This window comes from Oncorhynchus keta, chromosome 6 (genome assembly GCF_023373465.1).
Source record: "Oncorhynchus keta strain PuntledgeMale-10-30-2019 chromosome 6, Oket_V2, whole genome shotgun sequence".
Lineage (NCBI taxonomy): Eukaryota > Metazoa > Chordata > Actinopteri > Salmoniformes > Salmonidae > Oncorhynchus > Oncorhynchus keta.
The window spans coordinates 7,135,712-7,155,711 of NC_068426.1; the positions used below are offsets into that span (position 1 = coordinate 7,135,712).

General features: G+C 44.3%; 1 protein-coding gene across 3 annotated transcripts in view; it reads right to left on the bottom strand.

Annotated features, from left to right (window-relative positions):
* Positions 1-20,000, bottom strand: part of stard13a (StAR-related lipid transfer (START) domain containing 13a) — a 171,614-nt gene that overhangs the window by 89,961 nt on the left and 61,653 nt on the right. Inside the window, exon 1 of one of the 3 annotated variants that reach the window (XM_052520401.1) lies at positions 10,774-11,356. The exons of the other annotated variants lie outside the window; for them this stretch is intronic. Within the exon in view, the coding sequence (XP_052376361.1) occupies positions 10,774-10,897 (124 nt within the window). The 5' untranslated portion in view covers positions 10,898-11,356. Of the gene's footprint in view, positions 1-10,773; positions 11,357-20,000 lie in introns of those variants that run through there. 3 annotated transcript variants of the gene reach the window in all.

Below are 20,000 nucleotides of genomic sequence, written 5' to 3' on the forward strand. Positions count from 1 at the left end.
GGAGCCGCCAGTGCCGCCAGTCTGCCAGGGGCCGCCAGTGCCGCCAGTCAGCCAGGGGCCTCCAGTGCCGCCAGTCAGCCAGGGGCCGCCAGTGCCGCCAGTCAGCCAGGGGCCGCCAGTGCCGCCCCTCAGCCCAGAGGCGCCAGAGCCCCTCAGCCCAGAGGCGCCAGAGCCCCTCAGCCCTGAGGCGCCAGAGCCCCTCAGCCCAGAGGCGCCAGAGCCCCTCACCCCAGAGGCGCCAGAGCCCCGAGCAGCTGCACCTCTGCCCCGAGCAGCTGCACCTCTGTCCCGAGCTGCCCCTCTGTCCCGAGCTGCCCCTATCTCCAGTGGGGTCATTGAGAGGGGTTGCCATGGTTAGAGAGCCACGGAGGCGGACAATGAGGCGGACTAAGACAATAGTGAAGTGGGGTCCGCGTCCCGCGCCAGAGCCGCCACCGCGGACAGACGCCCACCCAGACCCTCCCCTATAGGTCAAGGTTTTGCGGCCGGAGTCCGCACCTTTGGGGGGGGGGTACTGTCACGTTCTGACCTTTATTTCCTTTGTTTTGTATTTAGTTAGTATGGTCAGGGCGTGAGTTGGGTGGGCAGTCTATGTTTGATTTTCTATGATTTGGGGATTTCTATGTTTCGGCCTAGTATGGTTCTCAATCAGAGGCAGGTGTCATTAGTTGTCTCTGATTGAGAATCATACTTAGGTAGCCTGGGTTTCACTGTGTGTTTGTGGGTGATTGTTTCTGTCTCTGTGTTTGCACCAGATAGGACTGTTTAGGTTTTTGCACATTTATTGTTTTGCTAGTTATTTCATGTCTAGTTCCTTTATTAAAGAACATGAATAACCACCACGCTGCATTTTGGTCCGCTTCTCCTTCACCACAGGAAAACCCTTACAGATTCACCCTTTTTGTTTTGTTCTATTCCACTGTTCAGAGATAGTTTATGTAGATATTTTTTTTAAATCTCTGAAAACATATTGTTTTTACATTTAGCTCGACATTACATTACTGCGGATAGAGCAGCTTGCGATGGAGGGAGCAAGCTATCGTTCACTGAATTGTTTACATGACAGAAAGACAAGTGGAAGGCGCGAGATGCAACTGAAATTTTGCGGGTGGGGAGAGAGCGTATGTAGGAGGAGATTTGGTTTGAATGCGCTGGGCATCTTGTTGTCATGACGTGCATTATCTGAATCAGGACCACATGATTACACCTACGGTGGAGCGGCTTCTACGGAGGACCTTTGAATGTCTTTGAACTTCATAGAGTTGGCTTAACGTTGGACCAGAGCTAGCTAACAAGCTTGTGTGTGAGTTATTAATCCGTTTTCTTGCTTTTAAAATAACCGTTCTGTTCCGGAACAGTGTGGATCACTTTCGTTCCCAATTCAGATTCTGTTCCTTGACAAATGTTGTAATTTTCCGGGGTTTTTTCTTCTTCAGTTCTGTTCCCTGAAACGGTTCCAACCCCTGGTAAATACTACAGTATACTACAATCAGTAAAACACAACCTTAATTACTATAGTATATACTACAGTTATTTTACTACAGTATTTATAATATAGTTAACTGTAAATACTACAGTATTTATAATATAGTTAACTGTAAATACTACAGTATTTATAATATAGTTAACTGTAAATACTACAGTATACTACAATCAGTAAAACACAACCTTAATTACTATAGTATATACTACAGTTATTTTACTACAGTATTTATAATATAGTTAACTGTAAATACTACAGTATACTACAATCAGTAAAACACAACCTTAATTACTATAGTATATACTACAGTTTTTTTACTACAGTATTTATAATATAGTTAACTGTAAATACTACAGTATACTACAATCAGTAAAACACAACCTTAATTACTATAGTATATACTACAGTTATTTTACTACAGTATTTATAATATAGTTAACTGTAAATACTACAGTATACTACAATCAGTAAAACACAACCTTAATTACTATAGTATATACTACAGTTATTTTACTACAGTATTTATAATATAGTTAACTGTAAATACTACAGTATACTACAATCAGTAAAACACGACCTTAATTACTATAGTATATACTACAGTTATTTTACTACAGTATTTATAATATAGTTAACTGTAAATACTACAGTATACTACAATCAGTAAAACACAACCTTAATTATTATAGTATATACTACAGTTATTTTACTACAGTATTTATAATATAGTTAACTGTAAATACTACAGTATACTACAATCAGTAAAACACAACCTTAATTACTATAGTATATACTACCGTTATTTTACTACAGTATTTATAATATAGTTAACTGTAAATACTACAGTAAATACTACAGTGAATACTCTGTATCATGCCCTGAACCTTAGACACTGTCCAGCCACCATCTGGTAGAGCACCTTAGAGGCTGCTGCCCCATGTACATAGAGTCATTGAACATTATATATAACTACTATCTATACACACCATCCTATATAACTACTGTCTATACACACCATCCTATATAACTACTGTCTATACACACCATCCTATATAACTACTGTCTATACACACCATCCTATATAACTACTGTCTATACACACCATCCTATATAACTACTGTCTATACACACCATTCTATATAACTACTGTCTATACACACCATTCTATATAACTACTGTCTATACACACCATCCTATATAACTACTGTCTATACACACCATCCTATATAACTACTGTCTATACACACCATCCTATATAACTACTGTCCATACGCACCATTATATATACTATATACACTATATATGCAAATAATTTGTGGATTCTCCTATTTCAGCCACACCTGTTGCTGACAGGCGTATAAAATTGAGCACACAGCCATGCAATCTCCATAGACAAAACATTGGTAGTAGAATGGCCTTACTGAAAAGCTCCGTGACTTTCAACGTGGCACCATCATAGGATGCCACCTTTCCAACAAGTCAGATTATCACATTTCTGCCCTGCTAGAGCTGCCCCGGTCAACTGTAAGTGCTGTTATTGTGAGAACGTCTTGGAGCAACAACGGCTCAGCCCGCGAAGTGGTAGGACACAACGGGACCGCCGAGTGCTGAAGCGCGTAGCGCGTACAAATCGAGTTCCAAACTGCCTCTGGAAGCAACGTCAGCACAAGAACTGTTCGTCGGGAGCTTCATGAAATGGGTTTCCATGGCCGAGCAGCCGAACACCAGCTTAAAATCACCATGCACAACGCCAAGAGTGGTGTAAAGATATTTGCCATTGGACTCTGGAGTCGGGAGCTTCATGTAAACGCGTTCTCTGGAGTGATGAACCACCATCTGGCAGTCTGACGGATGAATCTGGGTTTGGCGGGTGCCAGGAAAACGCTACCTGCCCTAATGCATATTGCCACCTGTAAAGTTTGGTAGAGGAGTAATAATGGTCTGGGTTTGGCGGGTGCCAGGAGATTCTGTGCTTCCAACTTTGTGGCAACAGTTTTGGGGAAAGCCCTTTCCTGTTTCTGCATGACAATGCCCCCTGTGTACAAAGCGATGTCCATACAGAAGTGGTTTGTTCGAGATCGGTGTGGAAGAACTTAACTGGCCTGCACAGAGCCCTGACCTCAACCCAACCAACACCTTTGGGATGAATTGGAACGCCGACAGTGAGCCAGGCCTAATCGCGCAACATCAGCGCCCGATCTCACTAATGCTCTTGTGGCTGAATGGGAGCAAGTCCCCGCAGCAATGTTCCAACATCTAGTGGAAAGCCTTCCCAGATGAGTAGAGGCTGTTATAGCAGCAATGTTCCAACATCTAGTGGAAAGCCTTCCCAGAAGAGTGGAGGCTGTTATAACAGCAATGTTCCAACATCTAGTGGAAAGTCTTCCCAGAAGAGTGGAGGCTGTTATAGCAGCAATGTTCCAACATCTAGTGGAAAGCCTTCCCAGAAGAGTGGAGGCTGTTATAACAGCAATGTTCCAACATCTAGTGGAAAGCCTTCCCAGAAGAGTGGAGGCTGTTATAGCAGCAATGTTCCAACATCTAGTGGAAAGCCTTCCCAGAAGAGTGGAGGCTGTTATAACAGCAATGTTCCAACATCTAGTGGAAAGCTTTCCCAGAAGAGTGGAGGCTGTTATAGCAGCAATGTTCCAACATCTAATGGAAAGCCTTCCCAGAAGAGTGGAGGCTGTTATAGCAGCAATGTTCCAACATCTAGTGGAAAGCCTTCCCAGATGAGTAGAGGCTGTTATAGCAGCAATGTTCCAACATCTAGTGGAAAGCCTTCCCAGAAGAGCAGAGGCTGTTATAGCAGCAATGTTCCAACATCTAGTGGAAAGCCTTCCCAGAAGAGTGGAGGCTGTTATAACAGCAATGTTCCAACATCTAATGGAAAGCCTTCCCAGAAGAGTGGAGGCTGTTATAGCAGCAATGTTCCAACATCTAGTGGAAAGCCTTCCCAGAAGAGTGGAGGCTGTTATAACAGCAATGTTCCAACATCTAGTGGAAAGCCTTCCCAGAAGAGTGGAGGCTGTTATAGCAGCAATGTTCCAACATCTAGTGGAAAGCCTTCCCAGAAGAGTGGAGGCTGTTATAGCAGCAATGTTCCAACATCTAGTGGAAAGCCTTCCCAGAAGAGTGGAGGCTGTTATAACAGCAATGTTCCAACATCTAGTGGAAAGCCTTCCCAGAAGAGTGGAGGCTGTTATAGCAGCAATTTTCCAACATCTAGTGGAAAGCCTTCCCAGAAGAGTGGAGGCTGTTATAACAGCAATGTTCCAACATCTAATGGAAAGCCTTCCCAGATGAGTGGAGGCTGTTACAGCAGCAAAGGGAGGGACCAACTCCATATTAATGCCCATGATTGTGGAATGTTCGACGAGCAGGTGTCCATATACCTTTGTTAATGTATTGTATATCCACAGGGCCTTCAGAAAGTATTCCCACCCCTTGACCTTTTCCACATTTTGTTGTGTTACAGCCTGAATATAAAATGGAATGAATAGAGATTTGGGGGATTAAAAAATTATTTAATTGTGATTTTTCTTTTTCAACAATCTACACAAAATAATCTGTAATGTGAAAGTGGAAGTCAATACATGTTAGTCAGTCAATACATGTTAGAGTCAATACATGTTAGAGTCAATACATGTTAGAGTCAATACATGTTAGAGTCAATGCATGTTATAGTCAATGCATGTTAGAGTCAATACATGTTAGAATCCCCTTTGGCAGCAATTACAGCTGTGAGTCTTTCTGGGTAAGTCTAAGAGCTTCTTGGTTTGCTTCACGAACCCTGGCTAACAAGTTGAATCTGCAATAAAAATGTTGGTTTAATTATTTATTTACTAAATACCTAAATAATCACACAGAATTACACAGAATTACATATACACAGAATGGATCATACATTGATTACAAATTATGTCATAAAGAAAATGTCCCTGGTGGACGGAACAGATATGACGGCTGGTTACACAAAGAAAGGGGTTTGGGTTCTGAATGAAAGAGCGGGAAGACTGAGGAACAAAAAGATTTTGTGGCCTTACTGAAGAGCTCAGTGACTTTCAATGTGGCACCATCACAGGATGGTGTGTCTCTATTGGGCCGTAGGCAGCTACTCTATCGTAAATACAGAATCTTATGCATTCTAAATAACCGCCCATTTGGAAAAGGAAAATGCAATACATTTTTACTCTGAGCTGCGCTTTGATTGGTTGGTCGTAGATGGAAGGCCGGGTTGTCCTTTGAAGAATGTCTGGTGGTAGAACGGATACTTGGTAGTACCGTCGTCGCGTGGTAGGACAGATACTCTGTCCGTCCTCTCCTAGCCCACGTTTACAGCTGCTGTTCTTCAGTGAATAAGAGTTCAAAGTTCATACCAGGTTGCCATGCTATATGCTCATGCTATATTCTGGCTGGTATAGTCGAAATTCATCCTTCCTGCATGTAGATCGTCACCTTCACGTTGAGATTCGATGCTAATTTTGTTCGGTTCTTGTCGTTCAACCAGAGCTCACGCTGAGGTTGGCTTAGTTCTGTAGGTGATCTTTGACCTTTCAATGTGGGACCGCAAGTCCGCACGTCCTTGGAACAGGAAGTTGAATTTTCGTCAACGGGTTTATATAGCGGTGAAAGAACCGTAGTTTATACAACCCATAGTTTATACAACCCATGTCTGTTCACTTGGGCGGGGCCTCTGAGTGAGCAGAGTTTCTCTATGACAAACCGTTCTCTCATTTAAGAAGCTACAATTACATTTAATCTTTCACAAATAGTTTAATATTTAAACATTTAAATTGCACAACACTTCCATGCGAATCTGATAACTAGAATGTGTAGATTGTCCAAGATTACAGTCTATTTCGTCCTATCATCAGTAATCATGTCTCAGACGCCAACTGATCTGACATCATATTCATTAAGTACCAACGCATATTTTCAACTGGTTGGATTACCGAAATAAGGTTCCCTATGTTAACAAAGGGCTTTTTCAAGAGTCAACTCTATAGAGTAGAGAGAGAGAAACGGGGGGTGTATTTATGGGGATCATAAACTCACCCAACAGGCCAACGTCATGACAATTTGCAAGCAGATTTAAGTCAAAACTGTAACTCGGCCACGTGGGGACATTCACTGTCTTCTTGGTAGGTAAACGCCAGTGTAAATGTGGCCTTGTGTTTTAGGTTATTGTCCTGCTGAAAGGTGAATTCATCTCCCAGTGTCTGATGGAAAGCATACTGAACCAGGTTTTCTTCTAGGATTTTGCCTGTGGATAGCTCCATAACATGTATTTTTATCCTACAAAACTCCCTAGTCCTTGCCAATGACAAGCATACCCATAACATGATGCAGCTACCACTATGCTTGAAAACATATTTTGGAATATTTGCATTGTGTACAGGCTTCCTTCTTTTCACTCTGTCAATTAGCTTAGTATTGTGGAGGAACTACAATGTTGTTGATCCATCCTCAGTTTTCCTCTATCACAGCCATTAAACTCTAACTGTTTTAAAGTCACCATTGGCCTCATGGTGAAATCCCTGAATGGCTTCCTTCCATTCAATCACTGTACTGCTAATGTGACCCAGAGAGTGAGCAGGTCTCTGCACTACAATTACAAAGACATGTGTAGACACACATTGTGACAATATTGCCAAGCGTAAACACACCTCCTTCATCCTGTCAGACAGACAGACAGACAGACAGACAGACAGACAGACAGACAGACAGACAGACAGACAGACAGACAGACAGACAGACAGACAGACTTAAGTCATATAATCCCATACACACACAAAGAGGAGAAATCCACCACCATCCTCCCCCTACACCTACTCCCAAATCCTCTAGATTCCAACCCAATCCAGTCGATATAATCTACTACAGTTTACACACACTGGCCACCAAGCCACCACAACACTCTCAAGACACTACTACACATTCACTCATTCATTTATTATGTATTCATTCATTCATTCAATCATTAATTCACTCATTTGTTCATTCATCAACCTATATAATCTACCCCACAATGGCAAACAGTAATCTACAGACCTCAATTACCTTGTCTGAGTTAACTTCTCTCAATTACCTTGTCTGAGTTAACTTCTCTCAGTTACCTTGTCTGAGTTGCCTTGCCTCAGTTACCTAGCCTCAGTTGCATTGCCTCAGTTACCTTGCCTGAGTTAGCTTACCCGGGTTAGCTTGAGCGAGTTAGCTTGCCTAAACTGGAAATAACTGTTTCCAGACCAACAGGAGAGGAGTGTCTGGTGTGTTGCAGACAGCTGAGCTGTGTAGTGAGCTAGAGTCTGGTCTGGGTAGTTCATATATTCAACTATTTATTAGCATAGACTAACACACCTACAGTGTAAAACAATTACGGACAGGTTCCCTCATGTCAAAGTGGCTGGTTGGCTGTAAAAGCCCATTCTCAGAGAGTAGTCTAGCTGAGTGTAAAGCCTTCCACATTCCTCGGTTAACCTAGCGCCTAGCTAACTCGGGCAAGGTGAACCAAACAAGTAACCTCGACCTTCGCTTGAAACGTTTGAGAAAAAAAAGCATGCAACAGCACTGTTTGTCCATTATGAGTCGCCGTAGCCAGTATTCACTTCCTCAAAATAGTCAGAATGAATCTAAGATAACTCAAGAAATCTGTCATTAATACTTTCGTTTTTTTTCCGAAGAGATCTTAGTCACACAATTGTATATCTGCAGTATTTCTCAAGTGCAAAAATGCGAATGAAAACGAGTCGTCTATAATTGAATGACAACAAACACTCCATTGAAGAATCCCTACTGTTGACCAATCAAGCGACGAAGGGGTGTAAACGTCGGGTTTACAAATTTTGGCTTGCCGAGAGAGAGAGAGAGAGAGAGAGAGAGAGAGAGAGAGAGAGAGAGAGAGAGAGAGAGAGAAAGAGAGAGAGAGAGATAGAGAACATGTGTGTGAACGAACAGCAGAAAAAAAGCATTGCTGAAGGCCACGACGAACAAAAATGTCACAAAATGTCATCATAATAGATGCAGAAACTGTTTCTGATGGGAATCAGGTAGTCCTACTCTGCTATATCTTTAGAGGAAAGCTCGACTTTCACTCTCACTGAAAACACACAACAACATCCTCTTCCTTCCTACTTCCTTCCCCCAAAGTCAATCAACCAATCAGCAGAGCACTCTAAGAACTGTTAAATATCATCAATCACTCATCACCAAAACCACTGCAGGAGCACAGCTAGAAAGAAAACACATCAAATGCATTATTTCAAACTCTGTGTGTGTGTGTGTGTGTGTGTGTGTGTGTGTGTGTGTGTGTGTGTGTGTGTGTGTGTGTGTGTGTGTGTGTGTGTGTGTGTGTGTGTGTGTGTGTGTGTGTGTGTGTGTGTGTGTGTGTGTGTGTGTGTGTGTGTTTAACCAGAAGTCCCCACTAGAATAGTAAACAAATACAATTCTGACCAACTGGGGACATTTTGTTAGTCGTCACGAGGTCAAATGCTGTTTCTAGGGGGTTTACGGTTCAGGTTAGAATTAGTGTTAGAATTAAGGTTAGGATTAGAATTAATGTTAGGATTAGTGTTAGGGTTAGAATTAATGTTAGAATTAGTGTTAGGGTTAGAATTAATGTTAGGATTAGTGTTAGGGTTAGAATTAATGTTATAATTAGTGTTAGGGTTAGAATTAATGTTAGGATTAGTGTTAGGGTTAGAATTAATGTTAGGATTAGTGTTAGGGTTAGAATTAATGTTAGAATTAGTGTTAGGGTTAGAATTAATGTTAGGATTAGTGTTAGGGTTAGAATTAATGTTAGGATTAGTGTTAGGGTTAGAATTAATGTTAGAATTAGTGTTAGGGTTAGAATTAATGTTAGGATTAGTGTTAGGGTTAGAATTAATGTTAGGATTAGTGTTAGGGTTAGAATTAATGTTAGAATTAGTGTTAGGGTTAGAATTAATGTTAGGATTAGTGTTAGGGTTAGAATTAATGTTAGGATTAGTGTTAGGGTTAGAATTAATGTTAGGATTAGTGTTAGGGTTAGAATTAATGTTAGAATTAATGTTAGGGTTAGAATTAATGTTAGGATTAGTGTTAGGGTTAGAATTAAGGTTAGGATTAGTGTTAGGGTTAGAATTAAGGTTAGAATTAGTGTTAGAATGAAGGTTAGAATTAGTGTTAGAATTGAGGTTAGGATTAGTGTTAGGGTTAGAATTAAGGTTAGAATTAGTGTTAGAATGAAGGTTAGAATTAGTGTTAGAATTGAGGTTAGAATTAGTGTTAGTGTTAGGGTTAGGAGCTAGGGTTAGTTTTAAGGTTAAGGTTAGGGTTAGGATAAGATTACGGGTTAGAGTTAGGTTTAGGGAAAATAGGATTTTGAATGGGACTGAATTGTGTGTCCCAACAAGGTTAGCTGAACAAAACTGTGTGTGTGTGTGTGTGTGTGTGTGTGTGTGTGTGTGTGTGTGTGTGTGTGTGTGTGTGTGTGTGTGTGTGTGTGTGTGTGTGTGTGTGTGTGTGTGTGTGTGTGTGTGTGTGTGTGTGTGTGTGAGATTAGGGATGTGAATGGAGGAATGTTATGCGTTTAATTTGTTTAAGAGGCAGACATATCTGTAATTACATTACGCTGAGTAGGGCAGACAGCTGCAACACAAACACACCAGTCACACACACAAGCACCCCAGTCACACACACAAACACACCAGTCACACACACAAACACCCCAGTCACACACACAAACACCCCAGATTTGCGCAGTAACCATCCCACTCAGCGCATATAGCTACAGACCGAATGACGTCCCTTAAAAAAGTTGGTGCATTGGCGAATTTTGGAAACGACCTGAATATGAATAACCTGCAGCCTGTTTAAATATAATGTATAAATATGATCGATAATATGAGGCCTACCTCGACTACTAATATAGGCATGATCAGTCACTGGCACACGACTACAGTAAGACAGAAATAATAACCTACAGCGGACCCTATTTATCCACATATTGTCATGACTACAGTTAACCGTGACCTGACAAAATACAAGCCCTTGTCCTCGGATACACACACACACACCGAGATGACCATAGTCATGAATCACAGCCGACCGTTTAGTGCTCTATATACAGTTATTCGGCCTCAAGGTTAAATTCATGTAACGGTTTCTTAATTCTTCCAACCCAGGTTTAGGTTCATATAGGTTTTGCGGAGATGAACTCAATGTAGCCTAACGGTATCTTCCAGCCCTGTTGGGTTAAGGTTAGGTTAGGTTAAAATAGCAATGCGGAGAACCCCCTACTGACTGACCTGCCAAGCGCCTCTCCCGGACATTCCTCCACAGTAGATCCCAAGCCTTGGACGTGGAATCCCGCAGCTGCTCGCTGATCGACCGGCGCAGCTGGAGCTTAGCAGACTTACGTTTCGTCGTCATATTAAACAGCGACACATAATAATAATAAGCGACCCGGTTTCCACACACATATAGGCTACAACGACACCGAAAACAGTTATTCCGTATTATTCCCGTGGTGAATGTCTAAACTGGTTGCGCACCGGCTGCCTGCGGCAAAAAGTCGTCACCTGGTTCGCTGCTGGCTCGAGCGCTGCGTCACCTTGCTGCACCAAGAGAGAGAGAGAGAGAGAGCGCGCGATCTGAATACAGGGCATTTGTTAAAATAACAAATGTACTTTATTTTCGGGTCACGCTTTAGTATAACCTAACTGTAATGTCCGTGGTTCTTCTATTCCTCGCTGTGAATGTATGTACGGCAGATGTTTCAGGTCATCCTGGATACATACAGGCTCTGTCTGTCTGTTCTGTGTCAATGCCAGATGTGAGGGGGTTTGAAGTTTCCTGCTGCTCTCATTGCAGAATGCATACTCTCTCCTTCTCTCTCTCTCTCTCTCTCTCTCTCTCTCTCTCTCTCTCTCCTTCTCTCTCACTCTCTCCTTCTCTCTCTCTCACTCTCTCTCTCTATCTTTCTCTCTCCCCCTTTCTCTCTCTCTCTCCCCCTTTCTCTCTCTCTCCCCCCCTTTCTCTCTCTCTCCCCCTTTCTCTCTCTCTCTCCCCCTCTCTCTCTCTCTCCCCCTCTCCCCCCTCTCTCTCTCTCTCTCCCTCTAGCCCCCTCCCTCTCTCTCCTTCTCTCTCCCTCTCTCTCTTTCTCCTTCTAGCCCCCTCCCTCTCTCTCTCTTTTTCCCTCTAGCCCCCTCCCTCTCTCTCTCTTTCTCTCTCAGACAAGAGCCTCTGTCAGCGTCTGACTGGACGACACACACACACACACACACACACACACACACACACACACACACACACACACACACACACACACACACACACACACACACACACACACACACACACACACACACACACACACACAGTCCTCCTGAGGTTGGTCAATGATGGAAAATGCATTGCTTTTTAGACATATAAACTCAGCAAAAAAAGAAATGTCCCTTTTTCAGGACCTCGTCTTTCAAAGATAATTCGTAAAAACAAAATAACGTCACAGATCTTCATTGTAAAGTGTTTAAACACTGTTTCCCATTGCTTCTTCAATGGACCATAAACAATTAAAGAACGGTCCTTAAGACACTAACAGCTTACAGACTGTTGGCAACTAAGAGGACTAAAGAGGATGAAAACTTAGGACACTAAAGAGGACTTTCTACTGACTCTGAAAAACACCAAAAAGAAAGATGCCCAGGGTCCCTGCTCATCTGTGTGAACGTGTCTTAGGCATGCTGCAAGGAGGCATGAGGACTACTGATGTGGCCAGGGCAATAAATTGCTATGTCTTTGTACTGTGAGAAGCCTAAGACAGAGCTACAGGGAGACAGGACGGACAGCTGATCGTCCTCGCAGTGGCAGACCACATGTACAACACCTGCACAGGATCGGTACATCCGAACATCACACCAGCGGGACAGGCACAGGATGGCAACAACAACTGCCTGAGTTACACCAGGAACGCACAATCCCTCCATCAGTGCTCAGACTGTCCGCAATAGGCTGAGAGAGGCTGGACTGGGGGCTTGTAGGCCTGTTGTAAGGCAGGTCCTCACCAGACATCACCGCCAACAACGTCGTCATTGCAGGCAATCTCAACACTGTGTGTTACAGGGAAGACATCCTCCTCCCTCATGTGGTACCCTTCCTGCAGGCTCATCCTGACATGACCCTCCAGCATGACAATGCCACCAGCCATACTGTTCGTTCTGTGCGTGATTTCCTGCAAGTAGGGAATATTAGTGTTCTGCCATGGACAGTGAAAAGCCCGGATCTCAATCCCATTGAGCACCTGTTGGATCGGAGGGTGAGGGCTAGGGCCATTCCCCCCAGAAATGTCCAGGAACTTGCAGGTGCCTTGGTGGAAGAGTGGGGTAACATCTCACAGCAAGAACTGGCAAATCTGGTGCAGTCCATGAGGAGAAGATGCACTGCAGTACTTAATGCAGCTGGTGGCCACACCAGATACTGACTGTTACTTTTGATTTTGACCCCCCCTTTTGTTCAGGGACACATTATTCCATTTCTGTTAGTCACATGTCTGTGGAACTTGTTCAGTTTATGTCTCAGTTGTTGAATCTTGTTACGTTCATACAAATATTTACACGTTAAGTTTGCTGAAAATAAACGCAGTTGACAGTGAGAGGACGTTTCTTTTTTTGCTGCGTTTATATATATATATATGTGGCTATATTACCGTTTGTCATATCACACAACTCTGACTATAAACAGCACGTGTGGCTGTGAGTGGAGACCAGAGGGAGAACATTATTCGTTCAATATTACACAATGTATTGCGACCAGGAGGGTCCACCTGTATACAGGTAGTCAGGATAACAGGTGATGATCCTGATTCTAGGAGGGTGTGTCATCTATACAGGAAGTCAGGATAACAGGTGATGATCCTGATTCTATGAGGGCGTGTCGTCTACACAGGTAGTCAGGATAACAGGTGATGATTCTAGGAGGGTGTGTCGTCTATACAGGTAGTCAGGATAACAGGTGATGATTCTAGGAGGGTGTGTCGTCTATACAGGTAGTCAGGATAACAGGTGATGATTCTAGGAGGGTGTGTCGTCTATACAGGTAGTCAGGATAACAGGTGATGATTCTAGGAGGGTGTGTCGTCTATACAGGTAGTCAGGATAACAGGTGATGATTCTAGGAGGGTGTGTCGTCTATACAGGTAGTCAGGATAACAGGTGATGATTCTAGGAGGGTGTGTCGTCTATACAGGTAGTCAGGATAACAGGTGATGATTCTAGGAGGGTGTGTCATCTATACAGGTAGTCAGGATAACAGGTGATGATTCTATGAGGGTGTGTCGTCTATACAGGTAGTCAGGATAACAGGTGATGATTCTAGGAGGGTGTGTCGTCTATACAGGTAGTCAGGATAACAGGTGATGATTCTAGGAGGGTGTGTCGTCTATACAGGTAGTCAGGATAACAGGTGATGATTCTAGGAGGGTGTGTCGTCTATACAGGAAGTCAGGATAACAGGTGATGATCCTGATTCTAGGAGGGTGTGTCGTCTTTACAGGAAGTCAGGATAACAGGTGATGATTCTAGGAGGGTGTGTCGTCTATACAGGTAGTCAGGATAACAGGTGATGATTCTACGAGGGTGTGTCGTCTATACAGGTAGTCAGGATAACAGATGATGATTCTATGAGGGTGTGTCGTCTATACAGGTCGTCAGGATAACAGGTGATGATTCTATGAGGGTGTGTCGTCTATACAGGTAGTCAGGATAACAGGTGATGATTCTAGGAGGGTGTGTCATCTATACAGGTAGTCAGGATAACAGGTGATGATTCTAGGAGGGTGTGTCGTCTATACAGGTCGTCAGGATAACAGGTGATGATTCTAGGAGGGTGTGTCGTCTATACAGGAAGTCAGGATAACAGGTGATGATCCTGATTCTAGGAGGGTGTGTCGTCTATACAGGAAGTCAGGATAACAGGTGATGATCCTGATTCTAGGAGGGTGTGTCGTCTATACAGGAAGTCAGGATAACAGGTGATGATCCTGATTCTAGGAGGGTGTGTCGTCTATACAGGTAGTCAGGATAACAGGTGATGATTCTAGGAGGGTGTGTCGTCTATACAGGTAGTCAGGATAACAGGTGATGATTCTAGGAGGGTGTGTCGTCTATACAGGAAGTCAGGATAACAGGTGATGATTCTGATTCTAGGAGGGTGTGTCGTCTATACAGGAAGTCAGGATAACAGGTGATGATCCTGATTCTAGGAGGGTGTGTCATCTATACAGGAAGTCAGGATAACAGGTGATGATCCTGATTCTAGGAGGGTGTGTCATCTATACAGGAAGTCAGGATAACAGGTGATGATTCTAGGAGGGTGTGTCGTCTATACAGGTAGTCAGGATAACAGGTGATGATTCTAGGAGGGTGTGTCGTCTATACAGGAAGTCAGGATAACAGGTGATGATCCTGATTCTAGGAGGGTGTGTCGTCTATACAGGTAGTCAGGATAACAGGTGATGATTCTAGGAGGGTGTGTCGTCTATACAGGAAGTCAGGATAACTGGTGATGATTCTATGAGGGTGTGTCGTCTATACAGGAAGTCAGGATAACTGGTGATGATTCTAGGAGGGTGTGTCGTCTATACAGGTAGTCAGGATAACAGGTGATGATTCTATGAGGGTGTGTCGTCTATACAGGTCGTCAGGATAACAGGTGATGATTCTAGGAGGGTGTGTCGTCTATACAGGTAGTCAGGATAACAGGTGATGATTCTAGGAGGGTGTGTCGTCTATACAGGTAGTCAGGATAACAGGTGATGATTCTAGGAGGGTGTGTTGTCTATACAGGAAGTCAGGATAACAGGTGATGATTCTAGGAGGGTGTGTCGTCTATACAGGTAGTCAGGATAACAGGTGATGATTCTAGGAGGGTGTGATGTCTATACAGGTAGTCAGGATAACAGGTGATGATTCTAGGAGGGTGTGTCGTCTATACAGGTAGTCAGGATAACAGGTGATGATTCTAGGAGGGTGTGTCGTCTATACAGGTAGTCAGGATAACAGGTGATGATTCTAGGAGGGTGTGTCGTCTATACAGGTAGTCAGGATAACAGGTGATGATTCTAGGAGGGTGTGTCGTCTATACAGGTAGTCAGGATAACAGGTGATGATTCTATGAGGGTGTGTCGTCTATACAGGTAGTCAGGATAACAGGTGATGATTCTAGGAGGGTGTGTCGTCTATACAGGTAGTCAGGATAACAGGTGATGATTCTAGGAGGGTGTGTCGTCTATACAGGTAGTCAGGATAACAGGTGATGATACTGATTCTAGGAGGGTGTGTCGTCTATACAGGTAGTCAGGATAACAGGTGATGATTCTATGAGGGTGTGTCGTCTATACAGGAAGTCAGGATAACTGGTGATGATTCTATGAGGGTGTGTCGTCTATACAGGTAGTCAGGATAACAGGTGATGATTCTAGGAGGGTGTGTCGTCTATACAGGTAGTCAGGATAACAGGTGATGATTCTAGGAGGGTGTGTCGTCTATACAGGTAGTCAGGATAACAGGTGATGATTCTAGGAGGGTGTGTCGTCTATACAGGTAGTCAGGATAACAGGTGATGATTCTAGGAGGGTGTGTCGTCTATACAGGTCGTCAGGATAACAGGTGATGATTCTAGGAGGGTGTGTCGTCTATACAGGTCGTCAGGATAACAGGTGATGATTCTATGAGGGTGTGTCGTCTATACAGGAAGTCAGGATAACTGGTGATGATTCTATGAGGGTGTGTCGTCTATACAGGTAGTCAGGATAACAGGTGATGATTCTAGGAGGGTGTGTCGTCTATACAGGTAGTCAGGATAACAGGTGATGATTCTAGGAGGGTGTGTCGTCTATACAGGTAGTCAGGATAACAGGTGATGATTCTAGGAGGGTGTGTCGTCTATACAGGTAGTCAGGATAACAGGTGATGATTCTAGGAGGGTGTGTCGTCTATACAGGTAGTCAGGATAACAGGTGATGATTCTAGGAGGGTGTGTCGTCTATACAGGTAGTCAGGATAACAGGTGATGATTCTAGGAGGGTGTGTCGTCTATACAGGTAGTCAGGATAACAGGTGATGATTCTAGGAGGGTGTGATGTCTATACAGGAAGTCAGGGTAACAGGTGATGATTCTAGGAGGGTGTGATGTCTATACAGGAAGTCAGGGTAACAGGTGAGGCAGAGCTAAATTACAGGTAATGTCTGAACTCTAAGGGTTTTCCTGAAAATCACTTTCAATGGAGACTCTCTATTATGATTAAACAAGGCCATGGAAGTTTGAAACTCTCTCTGTCAGTGTGCCAGAAAACATCTCCTTTCAGACACATGAATCAGCTTTATGTATCCTATCTCCTCTCTGAAACTAAGTCATTCAACCAACCTACAGTATAGGATGCATGTGAATGGTATCCCTTCGTCTAACCCTGGCTGTGTGCTGCCAGGAATGTCTGAGAGAGGAGGAACAGGAGACTCTCCTCTCTCTCTCTCTCTCTCTCTCTCTCTCTCTCTCTCTCTCTCTGGCTCTCTCTCTCTCTCTCTCTCTCTCTCTCTCTCTCTCTCTCTCATATCAGACATCCTATCAGACATCCTTTGTGTGTGCGTGTGTGTGTGTGTGTGTGTGTGTGTGTGTGTGTGTGTGTGTGTGTGTGTGTGTGTGTGTGTGTGTGTGTGTGTGTGTGTGTGTGTGTGTGTGTGTGTGTGTGTGTGTGTGTGTGTGTGTGCGTGCGTGCGTGCGTGTGTGTGTGTGTGTGTGTGTGTGTGTGTGTGTGTGTGTGTGTGTGTGTGTGTGTGTGTGTGTGTGTGTGTAAAATAGATACCAGGTAACAGAGCAGATATCAGAGGTATAACATGTTTAGATATTAGTCCTATAGGGATATTATGAAGTGTGATCTGGAGAGAGACAGATTGGTCTAAACTCCTAAAACATATACTGTACACTACCTCAACACCCTCACACTACCTCAACACCCTCACACTACCTCAACACCGTCACATCTACCTCAACACCCTCACACTACCTCAACACCCTCACATCTACCTCAACACCGTCACACTACCTCAACACCGTCACACCTACCTCAACACCATCACACTACCTCAACACCGTCACACTACCTCAACACCATCACACTACCTCAACACCATCACATCTACCTCAACACCGTCACATCTACCTCAACACCATCACATCTACCTCAACACCAGTCACATCTACCTCAACACCGTCACATCTACCTCAACACCATCACATCTACCTCAACACCATCACATCTACCTCAACACCGTCACATCTACCTCAACACCGTCACACTACCTCAACACCGTCACACTACCTCAACACCATCACACTACCTCAACACCGTCACACTACCTCAACACCATCACACTACCTCAACACCGTCACATCTACCTCAACACCGTCACACTACCTCAACACCATCACACTACCTCAACACCATCACATCTACCTCAAACACCGTCACACTACCTCAACACCGTCACATCTACCTCAACACCGTCACACTACCTCAACACCGTCACACTACCTCAACACCGTCACACTACCTCAACACCATCACACTACCTCAACACCGTCACACTACCTCAACACCATCACACTACCTCAACACCGTCACATCTACCTCAACACCGTCACACTACCTCAACACCATCACATCTACCTCAACACCGTCACATCTACCTCAACACCGTCACATCTACCTCAACACCATCACACTACCTCAACACCATCACATCTACCTCAACACCATCACATCTACCTCAACACCGTCACATCTACCTCAACACCGTCACACTACCTCAACACCATCACACTACCTCAACACCGTCACACTACCTCAACACCATCACATCTACCTCAACACCGTCACACTACCTCAACACCGTCACACTACCTCAACACCATCACACTACCTCAACACCGTCACACTACCTCAACACCATCACACTACCTCAACACCGTCACATCTACCTCAACACCGTCACACTACCTCAACACCGTCACACTACCTCAACACCGTCACATCTACCTCAACACCGTCACACTACCTCAACACCATCACATCTACCTCAACACCGTCACATCTTCCTCAACACCGTCACACTACCTCAACACCATCACATCTACCTCAAACACCGTCACACTACCTCAACACCGTCACATCTACCTCAACACCGTCACACTACCTCAACACCGTCACACTACCTCAACACTGTCACACTACCTCAACACCGTCACATCTACCTCAACACCGTCACACTACCTCAGCACCATCACACTACCTCAACATCATCACACTACCTCAACACCGTCACACTACCTCAACACCATCACACTACCTCACCACCGTCACATCTACCTCAACACCGTCACACTACCTCAACACCATCACACTACCTCAACACCATCATCACACTACCTCAACACTGTCACATCTACGTCAACACCCTCACACTACCTCAACACCGTCACACTACCTCAACACCGTCACACTACCTCAACACCGTCACATCTACCTCAACACCGTCACATCTACCTCAACACCATCACATCTACCTCAAACACCGTCACACTACCTCAACACCATCACACTACCTCAACACCATCACATCTACATCAAACACCGTCACACTACCTCAACACCATCACACTACCTCAACACCGTCACACTACCTCAACACCATCACACTACCTCACCACCGTCACATCTACCTCAACACCGTCACACTACCTCAACACCATCACATCTACCTCAACACCCTCACACTACCTCAACACCGTCACATCTACCTCAACACCATCACACTACCTCAACACCATCACACTACCTCAACACCATCACACTACCTCAACACCATCACACTACCTCAACACCATCACACTACCTCAACACCATCACACTACCTCAACACCGTCACATCTACCTCAACACCATCACATCTCCCTCAACACCGTCACATCTACCTCAACACCATCACATCTACCTCAACACCGTCACATCTACCTCAACACCATCACATCCACCTCAACACCGTCACACACCAATCAAAACTGACACACACAACTATCAGCCTTAGCCATGGTCCTAACAAAACTCACCTGGAACCTAAAAGGGTTCTTTAGCTGTCCCCATAGGATAACCCTTTTTGGTTCAAGGTAGAACCCTTTTGGTTTCAGGTATGGGCGTATACCTCTGTGTGCTCCTGACCAGTATGGGCGTGTACCTGTGTGTGCCCCTGACCAGTATGGGCGTGTACCTGTGTGTGCCCCTGACCAGCATGGGCGTGTACCTGTGTGTGCCCCTGACCAGTATGGGCGTGTACCTGTGTGTGCTCCTGACCAGTATGGGCGTGTACCCGTGTGTACCCCTGACCAGTATGGGCGTGTACCTGTGTGTACCCCTGACCAGTATGGGCGTGTACCTCTGTGTGCTCTGACCAGTATGGGCGTGTACCTGTGTGTACCCCTGACC